The sequence below is a fragment of the Sphaeramia orbicularis genome, chromosome 5, assembly GCF_902148855.1.
Source record: "Sphaeramia orbicularis chromosome 5, fSphaOr1.1, whole genome shotgun sequence".
NCBI classification, from domain to species: Eukaryota; Metazoa; Chordata; class Actinopteri; order Kurtiformes; family Apogonidae; genus Sphaeramia; species Sphaeramia orbicularis.
Window position 1 is genome coordinate 28423565 of NC_043961.1, and position 26647 is coordinate 28450211.

At 36.9% G+C, this 26647-nt stretch overlaps 1 protein-coding gene across 3 annotated transcripts in view; it reads left to right on the forward strand.

Annotated features, from left to right (window-relative positions):
* The window catches only part of slc4a8 (solute carrier family 4 member 8), a 47836-nt gene that overhangs the window by 4282 nt on the left and 16907 nt on the right, over positions 1 to 26647 (forward strand). For all 3 annotated transcript variants that reach the window (XM_030134625.1, XM_030134627.1, XM_030134626.1), the window contains exons 2-12: positions 9079 to 9160; positions 12538 to 12687; positions 14878 to 15013; positions 15398 to 15558; positions 19003 to 19179; positions 20980 to 21068; positions 23129 to 23289; positions 23391 to 23478; positions 23595 to 23741; positions 23841 to 23941; positions 25513 to 25687. In XM_030134625.1, the coding sequence (XP_029990485.1) occupies positions 9079 to 9160; positions 12538 to 12687; positions 14878 to 15013; positions 15398 to 15558; positions 19003 to 19179; positions 20980 to 21068; positions 23129 to 23289; positions 23391 to 23478; positions 23595 to 23741; positions 23841 to 23941; positions 25513 to 25687 (1467 nt within the window). The remainder of the gene's footprint in view (positions 1 to 9078; positions 9161 to 12537; positions 12688 to 14877; positions 15014 to 15397; positions 15559 to 19002; positions 19180 to 20979; positions 21069 to 23128; positions 23290 to 23390; positions 23479 to 23594; positions 23742 to 23840; positions 23942 to 25512; positions 25688 to 26647) is intronic.

Sequence of the window (26647 nt, forward strand, 5' to 3'; positions counted from 1 at the left end):
TTAGCCATGAATGTATTGGCCAAATGAAAATTATCCAAAGGCGTCTTTCCTTTTTAATTTCACTCAGAACATTTAATTGCCACATTTTAACGACATACAATGCAAGATCAAATGGCTCAATGTGACATAATCAGGTATAATTATACTATATATTACTGCTTTTCAGAAACAAGCCAAGCCTTGGGTAATCATTCTAAAAAGAAAACAATTAGAGAGGGAGAGCTGTGGAGAGGCAGCTTTGTATGCATGGCAGTGGAAAAGGTGTGTATGACTCATGCTACTCGTGGGCTGAAGCAGTCAAAACAACCACCCCTCTCATCCTAGCTCTTCCACTTCTCTGCTTTTTGTCTCACTTGTCCAACATCACCACCTTCCATTCATGTTTAGCCCCAGTGCTGTGTGAAGCTCTGTCACACATGTCTCTACAGCAGAACAGATTAATGATGGGGCGTCAGTGGCCCAAGGCTATGGCACCGAGTGCCAGCCCCGGCTCTTAGACGCTAAGCCCAGTCTGGAAGTGACAGGCCCAGTTGTCTGAGTCAGGATGTGCATCCCTGCTGTCAGTTCAGGGTGCTTCTGGGAGGGGAGGAGAAAGGGGTCAGTTTAGAAAGACGAGGCAGTGGAGGTTAGTTTGGGTGTGGGCAGATAAGAATAGGAGACTGCAGAGAAACACAATCAAGAAGATAGTGGAAGTTGTCTCAGGAGAAATGTTCTGGCTTTTGTTAAAGTGATAGAGGTCATTGTAGCTGCCAGATCAGTCAGCAACAAACATCTTCAAGGACTGGGACCAATGCTTTACTGCCGAAAGTGTTTTCACAGCTGTTCTCTTTCATGTTGATGTATGTTTAGAATGGAAAAAAAAACATTCTGACATAATTTTTGTTGTAAAGGATGATGCATTTCAGTGTAATTCACTTTGACAATAGTGCCTGAAGTTGCTGAAAAGTCAGTTTGTCTCAAGGGAATTATAAAACAAGAATTACACAAACAGCTTTAATTGGCTTCCTGGGTAGTACATAGTATGCACAGAAAGAGAAATTAGGCACTTAATTGCATAACGGAAAAATGAAAATGTTGAAAGATCCTAGGTATGGAGTTTGAGAACATAAGTTGATTTTCTTGCTTTTGTGATGCTAAAGACTATCTGGTAATGTTTCACTTCCATTTTACATATCATTGTATAAACTCATATTACAATGCATGTGTCTCCAAAGGCTGACAAATCAAAGAGAAAATTTCTCAGCATCAGAAGTAGGACACAGTGTACAAATATATGATTCTATTCATTTTAGGAAACTGACATCTTTCTGGGACAGTGTGCAGTACCAGAGAAGACATCTTGTATTTGTTTGATTATCAAACGTAGGCGAGTGATAACATCTCTCTATTTTGGGGGTTTTCATGCTGAGACACTATAGAGGGATGTCTAAAGTCTTCATCTGAATTTGTGAGAGGAGCCAAATACTTCTTAATGCAGCAAACAGAACAGTTTATATTGATTTGTTTATTAAATACGAAGGTGCTTGTTAGAACTGCTGCAAAAATAAGGTGATATTTTAAGAATGTAGACAAGGTCAAACTGATTTTACAAACCACGAAAATGTCAGAGTTTTGTGTTTGAAAAGCATACAATGGTCCTTTGTTAGTCTATTTTCTCTCTGACTTCTGAAAAATCATGTGATAATATTCCCAGGTCCGTGATTAGATCATGTGCTCCTCTTTTCATGTCCAGCGACAACACAGCAGTATGTTTAACTTGGTGGTTATCATAGACATGCTTAAAAAGGACAGAAAGTCAAGGACGGGCAGCCATTTTGGGGACGAGCAGCAGTCGGCTTCAATTGGAGGACTGGCTGTAAGCTGTGTGGAAAATTATTTTAGAATCATAAACCCTCCCAAGTGACTGTGATACAAAGCTGGAGGACAAGAGTGAAGTAAAAGGGAGTGTTGCCAGGAGATGGTAGCAGGCAGCAACACACAAATGATTTGTCCTGTCAATGGAAAATCCTGCACACATGCTTTAAGGGTCACACATATGCACACCCCCACCCATAAAGAGCAAACACAACTTTGAGTGCCATGTGAGCTTTTAATTAGCCAAAGCACTAAATGTGACACAAAGGAGGTGAGCTGTGAATGACAGGGAACCATTAACCTGTTGAAAAAACATATGAACCAGCATGAGTCTGCCATTAAGACAGGACAAGTGAACTGTGACTGGGTGAAAACAGACGCTGACAGAGAAGGAACATCATATCAACATGATGTGACACAGAAGTACAGTTTGATCTCTTCCACAAAAGATGATGTAAAGGAATAATGCCATGTATCCTGCTGCCTAAACCTTTGTTTCTCTCACTGTGGAGTTATCGAATCTGCCTCAGGAGAATGATTGTTTTTTTTCAGCGTGGGTGTGTGTGTGTGTGTGTGTGAGGGTGTGTGTGTGTGTGTGTGTGTGTGTGTGCAGTGCACTAAATGGATCCAAACTAATTGATGATCCCTTGGTCTACTGTTGTTTCTGGGACAAAGAGCTTTTAGAGTCTCTCTCTCTCTCTCTCTCTCTCTCTCTCTCTCTGTGTTCCATCCGTTCTGTGGGGTTGTATGTCTATATGGTTGGTAAAGCTCCAGTTCTAATGGAGTCAACTGCCTCCAGGCTGAGCCCCAACCCATACTCTACACTGAAGCCCTAATTCACCAACCAGCTGCACTGACTGATAACACTGCCTGCCTATGTGTGTGTTATGGGTGTCAATGCTGGGAAAAGATTTTTTAAAATCATCAACTCTAAAAATAACAATTTATGTGATGAACATTAAATGTCAAATGCTGCGTTCATGCACTTAAATCATGATGCTAAATGTGGAGTTCCTAAAATCTTTTATTTTTTTCAACATGTTATGCAGTCATTTAGCTGTTTTTCATATTTATTTTTATGGAAATCATCTATGTTTACATTAGAAGAACTTCATACAGTTATTTTAATCTCAAAAAAACAAGACAAGACTCTTCTCATTTTACACATCACGTTATAAAAGAGAGGACTTCTGCATTAAAGGTTGGATCAGCTTCCACTTGATAACAGTGGAACTGTAACTTTAAAAACTTGTCTATATGTTTATGTATGTAGCCTTCTGACTGTTATGTCAGAGTCATGGCACATTTTAATCCCAATATGAATGACTATTAGAAAAATAAAGTCACTTGAGAACAGAAAAAAGTCCGACAAGATGTGATTAAAGATGACTCACGACATAAATGTATAAACAATTGTTTTCTAACTCTAGCCAAACCAAATTTCCTAAAAACTTACAGGAGATGTAACTCCACTCTATGGTGGCAAAGTCCTGGATTTTGTAGACCCACCATCTGCCCCCCCATCATCACCAGCTTTTTGAGGAAAGTCTAAAAAGTAGTGGACTGGGTTTATCTGTGGTTTGCAGAAACCTATATGACAAATTGTATTCTGATGCTTTATTTCTGGAGTTGCACAGCAGAAGCACTGTCTAGTTTCTGTACTGGTGCAGTTTGACAGGAGCAGGAGACTGTTAACATAACTGTTACATGTAAATACACACAGTCACTAACCTTTTTTTGCCGCCTTTCTTTCCCATGCATAAACATAAGTATGAAGCCATGAGTCACAGTCAGTGTTTGGCACCAACGTGACTTCCTAATTAAGAGGCCTTATTCTTTAAATGAACAGAAGTGTCTTGGGACAAAGAAGTGCTTAGTCATGGAAAGAGAAAGAAATCCCTCAATGCTGATGTGGCCAAGAGGGTGTGAAAGAAGTCACAAGGTATCAGGTCACCATCACCTGTGAATTAAGTGGATGTCTTGGGATCCCAAGGCTGTTTTCAAGAATTGTATGAATTATAAGTGCCTGAAAGTACTAATTTTAGACTGAATCGTACAATAATAAAAGCAAAGGAGGCAGCTTTTAGAGGAGGGTTTGATTTATTTATTATTTTTTTTATGACATGCATTTTTAAATTTTCTTTTTCCAAACATGTCACATCATCACACATCTAACATCAAAATTAGAATACCGGTAAACACTGAGCATATCATATCGCAACAAGTGGTGCCAAGCACAACAAACCCCACTCCTTGCACGTATTGTAGCTTATTTTGGCATCGATCCAGGTGATGTCATCATCTCTATGCGTGTGCTGATGTCAGCATATCAATTGCCTCTATATATGTGCCAAGTTTGAAGTAAATTGAAACAAAATTGATGTTTCATAGACATATGAAATTTCGCCTATTATAAGTAAATGGGGAAAAAAAAAAAGATTTTAAAAATTCATAAAAAGTTTTAACTTTTCCCAAAATATAATTAAATCTTTTCTGGGTCACTGGCAATCTATAAACCCAATTAGGTGTGAATTCAACCAATAGTTTTGCTGCTAAAGTGTTAACAAACAAAGAAAGAAACCGAACCAAAAACAAGACCCCTTGCCTCCCCTTTTGGGGGGTAAATATCTACACATAGGTGTCTAGTCATAGTATACACACACACACACACACACACACATACATAGGGCATGGGATCATTGGGGTTGGATTTTTAACATTTTTGTTTTTCTGATCAGGTAAGACATTTATCTGTCCATGCTTCATTTTAATCAGTTTTCTTTTGTGCCAGTCTTAGCTGCATAGCTTCTGAGTTTTAAGTAGAAAGGAGAGACTAAAGGAATGTGCATGAAAATCTAGTCTAAATGGTCTAAACTAAGGATAGCGCACACACAGAGATCTGTCCCATTTATCATACACATTATAACTGCAGGCGGAGACCAGCATGATTCACAAGTGGGGTTTTGGTCAATATACTGTGCACAGTGTTTTATTTGCCAAACTCCAGGGGAACCATGAAAAATCACTACTCAATACACAGGGTGCTTCCGTGCAAACTTAGTTTTACATGTAATATATCCTGGTAATCTTAAATAAAACATACACTTTGTAGTTTTAAATTTCTCATGAACGTTGATGTCCTGCACCAGAGTAAACCTACGCTCACAGAAAAGGACAACTTGATTTCTACTAATACAATCTCTCAGCTCCAGTTTCAGTCCAATAAAGACAAACTGCGATGACTTTCTGTGGCGGCCCAAGCTGCAGTTTGTGCTGCATCGGCCATTTGCTGCATATTGAGCTGAACAATCACAGTAACAGTCAGCATCACTGAGACTGTAGGTCTAATGTGATTGTCCAATTAAATTTACTTGGGAAGTAAACATACTAAATCATCGTTCCCTCAAATGGTAACATGTATATGCCATGTGTTAATACACAGTATATACGATCATGACAAAAAGAAAGCACACCTTTGAATTATATGGTTTTGTGTATGAGAACATAATAAAAAACCAGTGGTGCCAGGCACAACAAACCCCACCCTTTGCACATACTGTAGCTTGTTTTGGCATTAATCTAGCTGATGTCATCATATCGGTTGCCTCTATATATGTGCCAAGTTTGATGTAAATTAAAACAAAATTGATATTTTTATAGACATTTGAAATTATAAGTAAAAGGGAGAAGAACAAATATTTTAAAAATTCGTAAATATTTTAAACTTGGACCTACTTTTCTCAAAATATAATGAGATCTATTCTGGGTCACTAGCAATTTATGAACCCAATTTGGTATTAATTCAACCAATATTTTTGCTGCTATAGACATGTGAAATTCCACCCATTATAACTAAATGGGGGGAATTTTTTTTTTTTTAATTCTGAAAAAATTTGAACTTTGACTTACTTTGCCCAAAATGAAATGACATCTGTTCTGGTTCACTGGCAATCTATAAACCCAATTTGGTATGAATTCAACCAATAGTTTTGCTGCTACAGACATTTGAAATTTCACCCATTATAAGTAAATGGGGAAAAAAAAAAAGATTTTAAAAATTCATAAAAAATTTGAACATTGATTTACTTTTCCCAAAATGTAATCAGATCTATTCTTGGTCACTGGCAATATATAAACCCAGTTTGGTATGAACCCGTAGTTTTGCTGCTAGAGGGTTAACAAACAAAGAAACAAACAAGCAAATAAACCAAACCCAAAACCATACCCCTTGCCTCCCCTTTGGGGGGTGGGCCAAAAATCATTTGGTCCTCATCAGGTTCTAAAATTATTTAAATATAAAATCAAATGTAAAAGTGTTACGGTTTGTTCAGATGCTGCTGTATACTTTATAGGAAGAAGAGGATTTTTCTTGGCAACCCTTCCAAACAAGCCAGAGGAATCCATCTGTTCAGTCTAATAGTCCATGAACCTGAACTTTAACATTTTACCTACTAACTAACATATTAACCATGTAGGGTCTTTGCAGTTTCTTTAAACCATTGCAGAATCTGACCTTGAACTGGATTTTCTGCCTGGGGAATATTTTCCATGTGAATAATCTTTCTCACTATAGAATGACAGACTTCAAATGGTGTGGAAATGGCTCTAGAGCTCTTCCCAGATTGATGGCTGGCAATAATGGCTTCTCTAAGCTCATTGCAGATGTCCGGCTGTTACTTACCCTCTTACATCCTGTTGAAGCAGTAAGGATGTACATAATTTCTCACACAGTGCTTCTCCCCTTTGATTACATTTTTATTACATAAATAATGTCACTGTGGCATCTGGTGTATGTTATTTTACAGTTGAGGTTAGATTTAGATAATTGTACAGCACATCCTGGTCCGTAAAGCTGTAGGATTCAAAGAGTGTGTTCTTTCTTTTTCTCATGACTGTATTATTATTTGTATAATTTGTATTATTAAGAGTGCTTCATGCTAGACATCAAAGTAATGTTAAAGTCAGTCATTAGATTCGATATGTTTGTGCTATTTTAAAGCTAAGTAATAAAATCAACTTTCCTATTTGTTTCCTATTTTATTTGCTTCATTTTGTTGTTTTTTAATAATGGACAATAGATACAAGAAGCAGAATATGACAATGGTGATATGACACTGGAGTTGGCAACCTTCTTTTGTATAGAAAATTACATTGGAATACATTACATATGTCATAAAATCTTAACCCAGTAAAGCCTGAACCATTAAATAAATGACAGAAGATTACAGTTCTTTGAAACTGGAACCTTTATTGGTCCTTCTGAACAACCAAATAAATGTTTTTTTCGAATATCAGTTTCCATGTATGATTTTCAATTTGTATTTGATACATCAGGTCTCAATGTTCAAATGTTATCATTTTTGAACAAACAAATACCACCTCACCAAATAGGGTGAGGTGGAGTTATTAAGGTATTTAATTATCACAGGGAAGTTCCGCATGCAGCAAAACAAGGTTCTATCTCTGTTCCTGTGGGCGTTATCTATCCACATAACTGTATTAGTATATTTATTTTAAAGCAGTAACATTTAGTGTTTGAATAATTTTTTAAAGAGTTGGTGCCAGTTTTACCAAATGGTGTCTTCAACTTTTGCCAATTCTTAATCTGCCACATCACACAGTCACAGAAATGCATCCAGCGCATACAGATTATGTATTCATATAGAGTGGGTGGAAGCTCTAAGCATCTATTACATGTAGAGCTGCATTTATACACCAAAGTATCTATGTGTGTGTCCAGACAGAGGTTGGTTAAACACGTCTGTATATTGCTGATGGCAAATATCACAGCTTAATAATGAATTACTTTCAGGTCCAAAGTGGTCCAGCACATGTAATTATAGGTTTACCTGTGCAAATAACAGTGATAATAGTCTGCCATGCATTTCATTTCATGCATTCAATCAGCATGTGCTGTTGCTGTTGAATATACTGTAACAGCTGTATCACACCTTTTACATCTCTCATATTACCTCATTCCAAACAGTAAACACTCTGTATAACAAAACAATTGTAAATGTACAATGCAGCACAAATCAGTAACATTTACATAATACTATCTCAGAAACCACAATAACATATTTGACAACAGACAGTGGATTTCTACTTAGGTGTTTTTGCTGTAGCCAATGTGTTCAGTGGTATTTATTTTATGCCATACTATACAGTGAATGCAGGAAAAAACTAGTCCAGTTCAATCTGACTCCTAGGGGTCTCTCACACATTTGTGTCATTTTTGCAGCACTTCCATCCTTTAGTACAGTATTAATTAATTTTAAGTATTGACATTTTTTGATAACTCGCTTGTACATATGTGATTCTATCTACTTCCATTGACACAGAGGCATGTGTCCATCATCCATCCTACCAAAAACAAGGAGCAAGTTAAGCAACATGGAACTGATTAATTAATTTATACTTTGCTGTAGTGGTAAACACATGGTGTCATGGTTTCAACAGCATGTGGGAGGCTGTTGGAGATTAGAAATGAGGTTTTACTGTTTGTGTAACAGATACTGTTTATTGAGATGCTGCAGCAATACAGTAAAGCCAGAGCTCAGGGGATTCCAGCATTGTTCATTATTATAGGACCAACATACGATGGGTAGGACACACAAATAGAAACTGCACTGTTTCTGAGAATGCCTTGACATAAGAATAGTAAAACACAACCATATCCTGCAGCATTATGCCAACAGCCACACCGCTGATGGACATGCCACTCTGCTAATTTAATTTAATTTAATTTGATTTGATTTCCCCTGGATAGTAGAGCCTGGCACATTCTCCAACTGACTCATACTGTGTTAACCTCTAGCATGTGTGTGTTTATATATGAGAGTGAACATGCCCGCCTGTCCTTCCCTGTGTCTGTGCCAGACAGTCTGAGAATAGATTGTCTGCAATTTGATGCTCATCTTTGCAAAGCTGCTGCAAGTTTTGTCAATTAGGTACCCTATGACAGTGTCAGTAACTCCTCTTTAAAAGCATACTTCCAGACATATTGACCTTTCAGGTTTCCTTTCATAGACTGAACTTGAAAAGCTGAAAGTGCTCAACATAACAACGCATTACCACAAGCACATGAGCTGTTGACAAACGGAAGAGAAAATGACACTTACACAATGTGATGATGGTTATTATCTGTATTAAATATCACTTAAAAGAAGAGTAAACATCATATTTACATATGCCTTTTGTGTATCTGTTGTTTGTGTCATTCAGAGGCCAGATGAGGAGGTGGTTGTGGACCAGGGAGGGACTAGTTCAGTAATGAACATCCACTATGAGAAAGAGGAACTAGAAGGTGAGTATTTTTGCACCTCTTCCTTTCAATGGTCAACTTTAACCCTTTATAGGGCACTCATAGAAATACTCTGAAATTCAAATTTTCAACATTAGCCTGTTATTGGAGGACCTAAGAAGACTTTATTACTGTTGTGAAATTTGTCAAAATTTGTGTGTGTGAGTGATGTTCATCAAGGTCAGTGAAGTTACCATATTTGGTTCCATACCTGAGAGTGGCAAAAAAAAAAAAAAAAAAAAAAAATCCAAGAAATTTATATTACACACAACAAATACAATACAAAAACAATACAAGAAAAAACACATGTAAGATGAAAGGAACATGTATTTTAGAACATTAGAACATCCCTTTTTAGAACCTTACAACAACATAAGTGCTGATCCAGACACCTGTCCACATCCACATGATCCCTTTGAACATCATTACTTACATTAGTACCATTATTTCGTTGTACCTAACAAAGCAGTACACTCACTGTTTATGCAGAGGAGGACCTTACAGACCCTGTAGACCACATTTGACCTGAGATTGTTGACTCACTGTAGCTGTGGCTGTCACTGTCTTGTAATGAATATGGAAATTACCAAAAATAGTCACTTGCCCAATAAAGGGTTAAACAGCAAAGCTTAAAATGTTGCGTTGCTCTGAACTGGCTCAAACTTTCAACCATTCTCACAACAGACCACAACACAATCATTGAGTTATAATGTTCTGCTGAAAGATCTGCTGTTATAAAAGATGAGAAGTGATTGGGAGGGGAAGCAGCATACTTTTAATCCATAATGATGAAACTGACTTAGTGTTGATTTACCCTTTAATCACATCCTCTGCATGAATCTGTATCTTTTCCCTCCTTCCTAAAGTACCATCAAACAGAAATATCATTGTGTTTGGCTTTTGCATTAAGAGTAAAGTTATAGCTTCAAAACATTTCCTTTCTTTGGCACAGTTAACAGTCACTTTTCCATGGCATGAACACAGTAAACAGTGCTCCTTGCACCCGCCGAGCAATCCATGAGACCAGCGACCTTCACGCCTGCAGTTTGCCATCGGCAGGAGAAATTGTTATCCCACTCATCCACATGCTAGCCAATTCAGACTCCAACTCAGACACGAATGATAATAAATATCATTCGTGTCTGAGTTGAGAACACAATGATTTGCATGTAGTTCTCATCTAAAATATAAATACTGACAGTATTTACATGAAATGTTTCCAGCTGAAAAGCAGTGGAACAGAACCCTGAAATCCCAACCAAAGTGCCGGTGCTTCTAACAGTAAATACAATATCCTACATAGTTAATTGAATTACACGGCCAGGCGAGCTGAGCCTGTGCATCTGTCAGCTAATCTCCTACTTATACATTATAAAAGTTCAGTGAGACCAAACAGTGTGAGTGCAGTGGGTTTTTTTTTTTCCTTTTCCTTTTGCATGATTGAGCTGTTTCTATCATACTTTTGTCTTTCATACTGTGTGTGTGGTGCAATTTCCACTGATGAGTTGTTTTGAGAACAGGGGGTTTTATGTTTTTGTCTGGTGGAGCTGAATAGAACTGAACATTAATAATGGATGTCCATCCATCCAGAGCAGGCTTTAGGGGACAATCAGTCATCAAGGTGGTGTGTGCGAGTGTGTGCATAACAAATCTATTTGGGGTGCAACTAGGATACAAAATGCTATTGAATAACAGCTGAGTTTTCTATCCCTGAGCATGTTTTTCTCCAGCGGGAAAGTGATAATGGGCCCAGTGACTCACACAAACATGAATATGCTACTAACTGATTTTTTTTCTTCAACAAATATTCTTGTTACTTCAATCCTGTATTTCATTTTCTATAAGAACTGCTTTCATACTCTTGTAAAATGCCTTCCTACCCCAGTTTGTTGCAATCAGCACTGAGCGCACTCATGATAATTAGTGTTGGCAGTATTGGAGACAATAATGGACATGAAGCAGAGTGTGGTTCCCATTTCTCCCCCTGGAGCTTTAGGCCAACACCTCACCTTTAGTTTAATGGCTGTCACTTTAAGTCATCCTTTAACTATGTGAGCTGAGAGGCCATAGCGTACCCCATTTATTTGTTTTCACACTTCTGTTTTTATTTCACTAATAAAGTCTGTCACAGTTATAATCATTTTGAGGCGTCTCATCTGAGAAGCTAAATTAAATTGCAAATGTGGACAATTTCACAAAAACATAAAATACACTGGTAAATGTAGCTGGTAGAAATGTTTTCTGAAAGCAAATGAAGGACACAAAACATTTCAATGATAGTGGCAAACAGAAAAAAAAAAAGAACTCGATAGACCTTAGTACCACAATATACCAAACACTGACACTGTATAAAGAAGTATAATCTTGGCCGTTGCCAAGAAACCAAAGCTACAGAATGCTTTCAATACTACACCAAAGAGAAATACTGCTCTGGTAAAAGAGCCTTGATCCTCTTTTATGGCCATGGAGAAACATTTCGAAGCATATAAAACAACTTGCAACCATTATATTATGATCAAACTTTGAGGAATTTCAATAAATCATGGTTTAACACGATATGTAGCATCAGATCCTTTGTTTTTACTAAGTGACTTGAAGAATTAAATGTGTACAGTTTAGGAGAGCCTGAAGCGGAGCCAGACTTATTCTTTGATAGAATAGAGTTAACGTATAATGAATTGCTCTGTGCTTTTCCTAATGTGTCTCTGCTCAAGGTGCAGTTACAAAACAGTTCACAACCTTTGCAGACATTCATTGTGTGATTTTATTTTATTGTTCTTTCTGTGCTCTGTCAAACTATAAAAGTAATTGTATGCAGCTGATTTATAAATGGAATGAATTCAGCTTTAATATGTCTGTTTTGTAGTGTCCCCTGGTGAGTTAATGAGCGTTTATTACCTCCGCCAGGGAGGTTATGTTTTTGCCGGCATTGGTTTGTCTGTCTGTCTGTCCATGTGCAAGATAACTCAAAAAGTTATGGATGGATTTGGATGAAAATTTCAGGAAATGTTGATACTAGCACAAGGAACCAATGATTAAATTTTGGTGGTGATCGGGGGTGGGGGGGGTGGGGGGGGCAACGGGGGCCCACTGATCTGCCTTGATGGAGGTCTGCGCTCTCCTAGTGCTTTTCTAGAAAAGAGAGCGCAGACCTCCTCCAAGGCAAATCAGTCCCCCCCATCACCACCAAAATTTAATCATTTGTTCCCTGTGCCAGTATCAACATGTCCTGAAATTTTCATCCAAATCTGTCCATAACTTTTTGAGTTATCTTGCACACAGACAGACAGACAAACAAACATCGGTGGGGGGGCACTGATCTGCCTTGGCGGAGGTCTGCCCTCTCCGAGTGCTTCTAGTTAGAGCTGTTTCTCTTTCAGGCCACAGGACTCTGTTTGTGGGAGTTCGGATGCCCAGACAGAGCCATCGTCACCACAAGACCCACAGCTCTCGACACCGCAAGAGAGACAGAAGGGCAGGAAGCATCGCAACACAACAGAGCGAGGGAACTGAGAAATCAACCAGTCACGGTAACATAGATCCAAAGAAACACCCACAGATGCACAACTTCAACTCTTTTCCTGTTCTTTTTTTACTATACAATTCAAACACCAACCTCATACAAAAAATGCATTTTAAAAAATTGTTTTAAATGGATATGTATCTTTCCACTTCAGCATCAACTGTTTAATTTTCTACCAGATTGAGTTTGGAGATCGAGGAAATATTAAATCAGATGACAGTACATGAAATTTTCTATTTGCAAAGTGAATAAACATATAAATACATTAATGAACAAACAAATAAGGAGTAATATGTAAAATGGTAAAATAAAGGTGATGTAAAAACACACTAATATCGTAATGTATTTCAATAATATTCAAATAATCCATCTAGAAATACACCAGTGACCATAAAGTTGGTTCAATTTTGTTTTCAGGCACATTCCTGTTTTCTTATTTATACATATCAGTAATCACCGTTGACCAACTTCAGTCCCAGGTACACTTTATCTATCAAGAATAAATCACATTGTCACAATCATTTCATGAGAAGAGCTAAAAATATTTTATTCCAACTTCATGGGAAACAGTGTGTATACAGTCAAAATGAGTGTTTTTCGGGTCTCAAGATGAATTTTTATCTGTTTTTTTTTTTTTATGTACAACCAAATACCTTGTAGTCTTGTAATGACAGAACTATATTACTGCGACACAGAATGGAAATTTGGCTGTTAAAAGGAACGGAGAAAGTAATTTGTGAAAAATGTAATAATTTTTATTCAGGAAACAAAGTATTTACATATATTATTATAATTTCAGCAACAACATAAATTCATATTACAAATTATCATTTTTTTGATGGTAGAAAATTAGTAAAAAGTTTTAACCCTGTCTAGTGAAAAATTAACAGTTCTTGAGGATCAGAATTTAAAAAATGATAATGATGAAATTTGGCTTCAAGGGCCAAACTTCACCAATTTACTGACTGTCCTAAAAGACCATAAAGTCCTGTTAATTCAATAGAAATTTTACCTTTTTTTTTTTTTTTTTTTTTTTTTTAGAAAATCTAATGTAGTTGAGTTTATATGGTTGAATTGGGGGATGTTATCTTGATAAAATGTTCATCAGTCAGTTTCAATAATTATCATAATAAATGAATTTAAAGGTTCATTTCTGGTTCTGAGAGAAAACTGAAGAAAGATGGTAGATGGTTGTTTGTGGTTTGAAATGTTTTTATAACAGGTTGAAAATTCAAAACAAATTAAATGATAAAATTGTCTGTTCAATGTGAAAATGTGCATTAAGTACAAATATATAAAACACTGAACTTAGAAACATTTTGCTCTTTATTTGACAAAGTAAATGATCTCCAAGGAAAATTAATACAATACACTGTCAAAATATATTGTACAGTGCAGATGCCCTAGGCCAACATTAGGTCTGTTTAAGTAAAGTTCTAAAGGCCACATATATGCGTTTCTCGGTCTCTGTATTAAGATACAATCTGGATATATGAGTTGTACAGCAGTAAAAACGAAAGTTTCAGGGACAAAATAGCCTCTATAAACCAAAGTATCACACAATATGTGATTCATTACATTAATTTTCAGATGTTTTATACCAGGTTTCATCCAACGCATGTCAGATGTTTCTGTTTGTGATGCTTCTTGTCATGGGGTCAGGGGTCACATACACTAAATATTGACTTTAGAACCCATTTAGTTCAGGGTTTTTTTTTGTGTCTTCTGTGTGTCATAATCCCTTGTGCTTTCTTCTATCTGAACAAAAGAAAATGAGAAATAAATGTGAATGCTCACAGTACTGTACATACATAACATGAAATTATATCACAGCAATTGTCAATATTGTGTTGTTGTTCCAGCCTGTTTCATGGAATAACCCACACGCAGACTTTTGCATCTATTTGCCCAGAGAGTGGGTGTAAAACAGAGCCTGTCAATACTGTAGGCAGTTCACACATGCACATATGCAGAAACACAGACAAAGCCCTTAAGGCTGAAATCGACAAGTCCACTAATTAGCTTCCAATGAGCAGGACCCAGTCAGTACATGGCATGTGTGTGGAGGTGGACTGTGTATGTTTTCTTGTTATTATCTGTGCCTGTATTCAATTAAAGCCATGTAATGAAGGAGTGAAAGTTATTTTGAGACACAGTTCATTTGTCTGTCCTCCTTCACTTCCTTTCACTTGATCAGATACTCCGTCCCAGCGGGTCCAGTTCATTTTGGGCACAGAGGAGGATGCTGAACATGTGGCCCATGAGCTGTTCACTGAGCTGGATGAGATCTGTGTGAAGGATGGCAAGGATGCTGAGTGGAAGGAAACAGCCAGGTCAGTATCCCCTTTGGGAACCGTTACAAACGGTGCTTGGCAATAAAACCTCTGACAGTCTGGCAGTTCTACAGCTGTACTGTTAGGAAGGGGGAGCTGTAGTTACATTTAAAGCTTACTGGATCATTTTCTGGTCTATTTGTTCAATACTGACATGCTCAGAAGGGAGAAATGACACAAGCACTGCTGTAATCTCATTGATGGTGCTCAAATGTCAGATCTCACATGCTGATGTCAGACCTTTCTAATTGTGGAGTTGACATTTACATCATGATATCTTTTCCAGGAGGAGATGATGTAAACCACAAAGCGAAATATCTAAAGATGTGTGTATTTGGCACGGGTTAATCTATTCTCTAAGATCATCTGTCTTTTATGTGGCAGGTGGCTGAAGTTTGAGGAGGATGTGGAGGACGGCGGGGAGAGGTGGAGTAAGCCCTACGTTGCCACTCTCTCTCTCCACAGCCTGTTTGAGCTCCGCAGTTGCATCATCAATGGCAGCGTGTTGCTCGACATGCACGCTGACTGCATCGAAGAGATTGCAGGTGGGTATGTTTCCAGATGAGGTGTGCGCGTTCAAAAAATGATCAGAAGAGAAAAGAATCACATTCGACAACTACAATCCTGTAGCAGAAGAGAGTCAAACTGTAACAAAGAAATAATTTTACGATTTATTTTCCTGGCTTCCTTCATCCACAACCTCTAAAGTCACGTCTTGACCTTGTCCTTGCATTTTCGTGACATAAAACAGGCTCTGCATCCCAGGATGTGTGATATGGATCGATGTAACCTTCTGAGAGAGGAGACAGACTTACAGCACAGGCCTGAGGGGAGCATTACACTGTAGTGGATACACAAACACACAAACCGACACACACAGACACTAGACACATTAAAAAGGTCTAAACTGACTTTCAAATGCTTCTACAGTCTAAACATTTCACAGTGTAAATGTGTAAATGTGAAACCACACTTTCCCCTGTTCTCTATGTAAATTTAATGTGAAGGCTCTGCACGTGTCATGCATGTGTCTTCACTTCTTTGTTTTTTTTCCAGCATATTGCAGCTGGGCCAAGAGAGCTGATGAACTTCTGATGAACCTTGTTTGCATAACATCATCCTAGACTGCAGTGTAAATCTATTTTGCAGCCTTTGATTTGCATGGAAGTGCATAACTTGATGAGTCTGCAGACGTCAATAACCAGGTCCCTGCAGCTTGATGAGGAAAAAGCCATTAAAAAGTTTAAGTTGTTGCAGTTGTTTGCAAATATTAATTAAAACTAAAAAGAGCAGATTTGCATTTCTGAACAAATTATTCGTACACAAACGCACATGTTGTGTCCCTGTTACCAGACATCCACATACACACACACATACAGTGAAAGGACCAGATGTGTCAAGGCTCTCTGTCACTTAGTCTCCCTCCTGGTTCAGAATATGACAGGTTTACAGCCTGAACAGCCTTGTTGTTTGCAATCGTTCTTGTCCTCCAACTCTCCGATCCTCTACCCATTTCCCTCTCTTCCCCATGTGACTCCTGCCAGCAGCACCTGGACTCCAAATGTTAGCCAAGATGGAAGAAATGGAAGATAAAAAAAAGTGATTCATTCATTCAACTGTTTATTTTCTTTAACCTCCTGAGACCCAGGAAATGTCAGCAAAGTTCAACCTTTTTTTGTTTTTTATTAAATAAGTGCCTATATTAGAAACATCATGATGCAACAGTTTTTTCAGATGCAGTTTTTAAAATTTTTATGGAATGTCCTTTGTGGTGGACAGTTTTCTTTTCTTATTTTTGTATAAAGTTATGAAACTCTTGTCCACAAATGTGGACAGAAAACCCATAGCTGGGTCTTAGGAGGTTAAAGGGTGGGTCATTATAATCCAGTAGGAATATCCTGGTGTCCAAATAATTACCAGGGAACATGAAAGAAAATTTTGCAATGCTACTCTGCTCCAAAATCTGCCTTTAAGAACATCACATTTGACTGAAATTCTTAATTATGTATTTCAGTTGAAGCCTATACTATACATATCAAAATAAAGATGTATATGTATGCACACTCCAGTTGTTGAACATTACTATGTCATCTGTTCCACTGTCAGATGATACACTGCAGTCTCATATTAAAAAGAACCTGATCCATCTTGTGCTTCTAGTGGAATTGGATGCTACATTACATGAGGCATTTGTTACATTATCAGTGTTGATTAATTTCATACTCATCTTTGTGGTTCTATTGTCACAGTACTTATTAACAGCGCTGATTATACTGGCACTGAGCTCAACACATTAGCACTGGCCTTGAAGTGTGCTCAGACTTAGTGCGGGCACTGCAGTGTGTGTGTGTGTGTGTGTGTGTGTGTGTGTGTGTGTGTGTGTGCGTCAGCGTGATTGACTGCAGAGGAGGTGCTGACTCAGCAACTATGAAATAAAGACAGAGAGAAGAAAGAGCAAAGTAGTGACACATAGATCTCTGATTATTCTCTACAGTTCCAGATATTTTGGACGTGATGTCTTTACAGCATGACCGACACACCCTGTGTTCAACACTGTGCTTATATATGTTGACAGATGTTTGGCTTAATATGGCTAAGAAAAGAATATACAGATTCAATACCACACTAATGAGCCATAGCATTATGACCACTGGCAAAGTGTTAATACTGTAGATTATTATGGTACAATGGCATCTGTCAGTTGATTTGAGTATACACTGTTGCCCATAAAGTTGCCTCTATTTTTACCTCTTCTCATGAAAGGATTGTCACGATGTTATTTATTCCTGGTAAAGTGGAACTGGGGCTCAGTATGTAATCACTGCACACGGTCAAAGGTGATTACTGATGTGTATAAATAGGAATAAAAAAGAGAAATGTGTCTGAAAACAAAATTATTCTAACATTACTGGCAACAGTGTATTAGCCAGTGAGTGAACATTTAGTCCTTAAAGTTGATGCGTGAGAAGCAATGTTCACTTGTTACCTATTATAACCCACCCACTCAATGGTCTGTTATGGGCGCAGGTTTTGGCCCATGTGCTGTATGTTTGACACGCCTGGTCTAGAATAATCCCATAGATGTTTGCAATGATTTTGGTGTGTTAGAGTGTGTTTTAGAACATAATCACTGTGAAACAATCAATAAAACGATTTCACTACCACCACTCACTCTCCTATATTAGTCTATTGCCTTTAAGTGCAGCATTAGCACTTCATAAGTCATTGTGTGAATCATTAGGATTCTTTATTTACTGTGTTTCTTACACATGGGGATGTAACGATTACCGGTATAACAATAAACCGCGGTAAAATTGCCGATGGTTAATATTACCATTTAAATTCTAATTATCATGATAACGGTGTTAAATTACCACACTTAGAAAACTAGAAAACTTGGTATGAAAATAGTAAAACAAGCTCCATTATCACTTATCCAACTCCATTTTTTCCACTCCAAAAAACACCCAGGAATCGATAGGAGAATTGATAAGGAATTGGATTGGTAAGCAGAATGGACAATGGCATTAATATTGATCACATCCTATCAATTCCCAGCCCTAATGCAGATATCTCTGGCCATAAGGTGCCATTTTTAATGCACATTTGTATGTTCGATGTTTACATGTTAATATTTGAATGTTTCTGCCACAGAAAGTACATTATGCATGTTATTTTATTTTTTTCAAAATACAACTTGGTTAAATTATTTCAGTGTGTATTAGTACTTTTTGGACATTTTGAGCACATTTCAATAATACCACGATAATAATGATAATTTTGGTCACAATAACCATGATATGAAATTTTCATATCGTTACATCCCCAACATAGGGCTTTTTCAAAGAGAAAGAATGACATATCACTCAAATTAATCATATAGCCAGACCTCTGATACATACAAATACTTATGTACTCTACAATTAAAAGCCTTTCGATGCTTAATGTAACAGTCACAGTGCACCTTTGGACATCACTTTGTCTTTCAGATATGGTGCTAGACCACCAAGAGATGGCCCATGAGCTGGACGACACTGTGAGAGTGAAGGTGCGTGAAGCTCTGCTGAAAAGACACCACCACCAGAACGAGAAGAAGAAGAACCTGATCCCCATGGTGCGCTCCATCGCAGAGGGAACCCGCAAACAGTCAGAGCCCCATCTCACATGTAGGTTACACCTCCACACAGTAACACTTTGACTTTTTATGACTACACAAATATCCTTACTATTACCTTTTATTTTCAGATACAAAGCAATAACCTCCCTCCGACACTTACTGCTTTACAAGATAGAATATAGGACAGAATCACAGCCCAGGATCAGTTCATTCACTCATGCATTTATTCCAGTACCAACTCGTAAAAATCAGTCATCTTTTTCTTTCAAATATGCACTAAAATACAGAATGAGGTACGATACTACATTACATTACAATGATGTCTTTTAAACACAACAGTCATATAAATATTCTTCCTCTCCTGCAACCTCTTATCAAACTCACATCTCTGTTTATTCACTGCATTTTCTCTTGCAGTAATGGTTGTGTAAGTGGTTTTGTGTTGCTGTTTTTTGTCCTTGTAACGTTTATGTTTTGCTTTGTATTGTGATTGCATCAATTTTGTACTCCGCAACAAAAAAACTGATGTAATGTAGTTTTACCTGAGCCCACATTTTAAGGACTTTTAACCCTTTATAGGGCAGGGCACTCACTGAAATGCTCTGAAATTTAAAATATCAGCCTTAGTGTGTTATTGGAAGACATAACAAGACTTGATTACTTTGCTGAAATTTTTCAAAAAATGTTATTTTCATGTAGAAAATCAAGGTCAGTGAAGTTACCATATTTGGTCCTTCACCCATAAGTAGCAAAAATAAATAAATAAATAAAAATATCGAAGAAGTAAATATAAAAAATACAGTGAAAACACATGTAAGGTGAAAGGAACAAGTATTTTAGAGCACCATTTTTAGAACCTTACAATAACATAAGTGCTGATCCAGACACCTGTCAACATACACATAATCCCTTTGAACGTCATTCCTTACATTAGTACCATTTCAACGATAAGTCTTTTAAACACAACAGTCATATAAATATTCTTCCTCTCCTGCAACCTCTTATCAAACTCACATCTCTCAGTTTATTCACTGCATTTTCTCTTGCAGTAATGGTTGTGTAAGTGGTTTTGTGTTGCTGTTTTTTGTCCTTGTAACATTTATGTTTTGCTTTGTATTGTGATTGCATCAATTTTGTACTTTGCAACAAAAAACTAATATAATGTAGTTTTACCTGAGCCCACATTTTAAGGACTTTTAACCCTTTATAGGGCAGGGCACTCATTAAAATGCTCTGAAATTTAAAATATCAACCTTAGTGTGTTATTGGAAGACATAACGAGACTTTATTACTTTGGTGAAATTAAAAATAATAAAAAAAAAAAAAAGTCATTTTCATGTAGAAAATCAAGGTCAGTGAAGTTACCATATTTGGTCCTTTGCCCATAAGTGGCAAAAAAAATATATATATATTGAAGAAGTAAATATAAAAAATACAGTGAAAACACATGTAAGGTGAAAGGAACAAGTATTTTAGAACACCACTTTTAGAACCTTACAACAACATAAGTGCTGATCCAGACACCTGTCAACATACACATAATCCCTTTGAACGTCATTCCGTACATTAGTACCATTACTTCATGGTACCTAACAAAGCAGTTACACTCACTGTTCATGCAGAGGTGGACCTTACAGACCCTGTAGACCACATTGGATCTGAAATTGTTACTTCTTTTATTAGAACAAAGAATGAAGAATCACTTGTAGAGCGATACAACAGCCAGACACCAAAAGCAACAGAGCATTTTATAGATTTTATTTTTACTTTGTGCTTGGCAGGCCTGTAAATGTTATATATACTCATCTGACTCTAGCTTTGTCATACACACTTTTATTTTACTGTGCAGCTGGGTCAACCACATTACCCCAGCCTCCTACATCCAACACAGAGGTTAAGAACGGCGCTGGACAGGACAGCACTCAAGCAAACAAGCAGGTGTGTATGTCTGCTATGCATACAAATGTACAAAAATACAGCAGGTTAAAAAAAATACAGTATTAATAAGTACCAGGCATGAGCAAGAGTTAACATGGCTCTAAGATTGAACACATTCCATACCGCTGAGTACAGCTCTTCGTTCAGTGTAGCTGTGGTCACTCCAGGATCAGTAATCAATGTTTGGCATGCTTTCAATATTATCAACCAGGTCATGTAGTGCTACATTTGATAAATGCAGATCCAATAACAGCAGTAAATCACAGCTACAGATATAGGACACAGATAAAAGCTTCCATCTAGCCGTTAATGTCCACCAGAGGGTTTTGGCTACATATAAGTAGCTGTTTATTCTGATGTCTGTAAATGCTGGTTAGCTCCATTAGGCTGCACCTACACTCAACAACTCAGGTATTAACCCTTTCATGCATGACGTCCACATTTGTGGACACATACTTTCCAAAGGGTTATAAAGGCAATATTCTCCAAACCATATGGGGGCAGTCTCTATAGACTCTATGCAATACAATGCAAAAAGTATCATCTTTGTTTTAGAATTTGGACTGCTTTGTGATCACATAAAGTTTACTTCATAAGACCCAGCTATGGGTTTTCTGTCCATGTTTGTGGACAAGAGTTTCGCAGCTTTATGAAAAAAAATCCCTGTCTACCACAAAGGACATACCATAATTTAAAAAAAAATCATCTGAAAAAACTGTTGCATCATGATGTTTCCAATATCGGCAATTATTTAATTAAAAAAAGCCAAAACTTGTACTTTCCTGGGTCTCAAGAGGTTTAATATCTCCTTCATAAAACCATATTTTTTAACAAATTCAAAATGCATTTCAACTTTAGCCTAATTTTGAGTAATAAATTTAATCTATAAAAAATCTAGAATTCATGCATGAAAGGGTTAAAGATATTTCTGTTTGGTCAAATGTAGAGGGACCAGTGGCATGTGTAATAAAAAGACAATCACTCTTCATCTAAAGTAATATTTTATTGTCATGCATAGAAGATGCATAATATATTCTATTTCTTTACACTTATATGGTATTTCTTCTTTCTTTCTTTATTATTGACAGAACTGTATAATCCTTAAAGCTGCAAGAGCTGAAATCAGGAGAAAAAAGCATTGGGGAAATGCACACCTTCTCTCTGCAGCTCTCTCTTCTCAGTCCAAATCACAAGACTAAACATAAATACAGATGACATGATGCTGTGGAGAAGGGAACCTTTCCAAGCTTCTGTGTCAAACCATGTTGTAAAGCAATAGTATTTGCAGTATCACATATTTAACTCCCCCACCCCCCCTACCCACCTGTAGCCAAAGTATTTTATTCAGCTGGAAAATAATGTACACAGTTGTTGGTAGAATTCTCATTTCATGCTAGACCGCTTGAATTACAATATGCTGGAATGTAATTCTGGAATTTATGTCAAACGATGCCAGAAGCTATGAAATACTAGACCTTTAGCAGCTACATTCCAAGTAAAAAATTCAAAATACTCTAACTCATGACTAACAAAATTTAGAACACACAGGGGTTTGCTCGTTGAGCAGAGGTAGAGTTTTTCATAATGTTGTAGCAGAAAGAAGCACACACACGATTTGCAGGAATACATTAAGCAGTTTGTAAAATGAATGAATGAATGAAGTAAAACACCCGGGGTAGGTAGCAACCTGATAAACATATTCACAAAAACAGTATATTACCACAAGCAAACAGGTTGCATTATGATTTTTTGTTATGGGATAGAAGTCTACAGAAGAAGCATACGTCTTAATTTTCTGATATAGGCCTTTTTCACAGTATCCCATTGATATAATGCCTGTACCTACTCTTACATCCTTAGAGATTGGACAAAAAACCAAAACATGAACCTTACTTTCAATTTCCCCCGGCTCACACAACAAACTAAATTGCTCCCCCTCTGAAGTGGCATTAAACCTGTCTATTTCTATGAATGATGGTCATACTCCTGAATGCAGCTGTACACATAGGGATCGGACATAATGATTCAGATTCTAATACTAGAGTTTGTTTTTGTCTCAGCAAGTGGACCTACACTTCATGAAGAAGATCCCAGAAGGTGCAGAGGCGTCCAATGTGCTTGTGGGAGAGTTGGACTTCCTAGAACGGCCTATAGTGGCCTTTGTCCGTCTGTCCCCTGCTGTGCTGCTCACAGGACTCACTGAGGTCCCCATCCCCACCAGGTACACAAGTGTATGCACATATGTGTTCATTACAGGATAAAGAATAGATCTAGTCATGGATAAAAGTAATTTACACACTATCTTCTGCTGACAAATATCAGGTTTCTCTTCATTCTCCTGGGTCCTGATGGAAAAGCTCAGCAGTACCACGAAATTGGACGCTCCATGGCAACCATCATGACTGATGAGGTAACGGCTTGTCAAGTTAAATCTATCTTCAGAAGCCGTCGCAGATCAAATCAAATACACACAGCTGTCTTTCAAAGGTGTAATGCAGCGTCTGTGTTTCACACCTCTCTGGACAGATTTTCCATGATGTCGCGTATAAAGCGAAGGACCGAAGTGACCTGTTGGCTGGGATAGATGAGTTCCTGGACCAAGTGACCGTCTTACCGCCAGGGGAGTGGGACCCATCGATCCGCATTGAACCGCCTAAGAATGTCCCCTCACAGGTGCACAGCTGAGATTGAATTTTCAGGACAAACAGGATATAAAAGTGATTTTTTTTTTCTAATTTGGCTGTTCTTGGGAATGTCACTGTGTTTCTGCAGGAGAAGAGGAAGATGCCTGGAGTTCCCAATGGAACAGCCTGCCAGGTGGAGGAAGAGCTTCACGCTGAGCACCATGGGCCAGAGCTGCAGAGAACTGGAAGGTGAGCTGCTGCTTATTTATGGATGCACAGTAGCAGCAGAGGTTTATGCCACGATACACAAATTAAGTTCTCAAAAGGTGCAATGGATGAGTCTACGTTGTTAAAAAAAAAAAAAAAAAGCAGGAGCACATGTGAGGCTTTTCAGGATGTATGGAGGTCTGGTGTTGGGGTAAGAAAACCTAAATCTGGATGACTGAATGAATGATAATGTGGAGGTTGGATAAGTATTCCAGACCATATTTCTCATTTAACATCATTGAGTATCTTAGAAAAATGTGAATCCAAAACCTCAACCCCATATACCTTTTTAGTTCCAAGTGTGACCTTTTCAGTTAAAATAGATTAATGAATAAATCTAAGCTCCAATCCAAGAAAAACTGTTTGAATAGATATCACACAGAGACAGAAAACCTTAAACCAAGAAGGTAAAAATACTACCTGTGAAAGAAAACCACTGAAATATTATAACACTATCCAAATATTAAGAAAAAAAAAAAAAAAAAAAAAATATATATATATATATATAATATATATATATATATATATATATATATATATATAATATCACATTTAATTTTTTCTATTCCTTTTATATACTTGAACATGAACACATTGCCATACAAAAGCTTTAAGAAAATGTCCAAAATTATCAACTTTAGAGACCCCAGCCTTGGAATCACTTTTCTTTTTTCTTTATTTCTTACCTATGTTCTGTGTTCTGGTTTGTTCAGGGAGTATATCTGTTAAGTCTCATTTTGCTCCCTCTGTTGGTACACTTACAAGTAAATATACATGGCAAGGGATAAAGTGAAATTCATATAATTTAATGTCAGTGGGCTGTTGAATCCAATTAAATGCAGTAAAATCTTATCTAAAATGAGGACAGAACAAGCCCATTCACAAATCAGTGATTGTGCTGAATGGAAAAGACCACTCCCTACTTAGTTTTTTTTCTCTTTTTTTCTTTCTTTTCTTTGGTTATTTGACATAAAATAAAAATATTATTATGGCATTTAGGGCAGACAATAGATGTATGCTATATGTACATGTGCTGGACTGAATATGAATGTTTGATACTGAATGTCAACAAAAAATAAATTATAAAAAAAAAATCTATGTAGGATCCAATAACTTGTAGATGTCATAGAATTATATCAATGCTATAAAAAATCTAAATTTGGCTGCATGAAAGTGAGAACTGGTGAAGATATTAATTTTAAAGATTATTCACTTGGGTAAAAAAAAATGTTATTAGTTTGATTTCAATGACAACTTCATGAATGGATGTTCCAAATGATGATGCTTTTGGGTGTTCAGTACAAATTTCAACACAGCTCAGTGAAAAATATTCAGTTGGTGTTCGTGGCTTAGAACATAAATAATGAAATTTATCTGTGAAAGACTAAGAAACTGGAAAAGTATGTAGAGTAGAGCCACAAAGTTAATAAAATCCATTAGATGGACTCAAAAAAGTTCTGAATTCCTAATGAACTGACCTCTAAATGATCACAACATTTTATGGTTTTATGCTCTGTAACTGCTGGGCTTTTTCTTTAAACTGACTCGTGCAGGTTGTTTGGTGGTCTGATACTGGACATCAAGAGGAAAGCTCCGTTTTATCTGGGTGACTTTAAGGATGGGCTGAGCCTCCAGTGCATAGCCTCCTTTCTCTTCCTCTACTGTGCCTGCATGTCTCCTGTCATTACCTTTGGAGGGCTGCTGGGAGAGGCGACAGAAGGACGCATCGTAAGACATCAACACACACACACACGTTCCCTGTCACTGAAACACATACATCAATATCAGGGGCAGATCTATAAGATTTTACATGGATTGGCAAAGAGGGGGCAGATCATCTACACATAGATAGCTCATTCTTGCTTGAATCATTACATTATTTTTTTTTTATAGTTTTTTTTTATTACAAGTCATAAAAGGCAAGAAATAAAACACATCCAATTGGATTTTTTTTCCAATATCTACTGTGTTATGTAGAGCAGGGGTGTTAAACTCATTTTGGTTCAGGGGCCATATTTAGCCCAATTTGATCTCAAGTGAGCCAAACCAGTAAAATAATGACTTAATAACCTATAAATCATGACAAATCCAAGTTTTTATTTTTGTTTTAGTACAAAAACCCCTATATACCCCTATAAATTAAATTATAGAAATATTTACATTTTACAAAAAAAGATGTGAATAACCTGAAAAAACAGAAATTTAATTTGAAAAATTTGTGCAATTTTAACAATATTATGCCTCGACTTATTATTTTTACATGTACATTTACACACAATGTTACATAAACATTTGGTAATAGGCAGAATATATATAATATATAATATTGGAAATTTTGGAGTTTGGAACTAAAATTTGAACAATTTCTACAATATTACATCTCATATATTTGACACAACTACAGATAACAGTGGATCCATAAATGCACAAAACATTTAGGAACAGGCAGAATATTGTTAAAATTGCACATTTTGGGTTGTTCATCTTTGTTTTTATTTATGTATTTATCTGCATTTTATTGCGAAAGAATAGTTTTGTAAATGTAAATATTTTCACAGTGTAATGCTATTTTTCCACTTAAATTTTTTCCACATAATTTTTCTCAAAGAAAATGTGTCGTCATTATTTATGGGTTATTGTGTTGTTATTTTTACTTGAGATCACATTGGTCTGTATGTGGAACCTGAA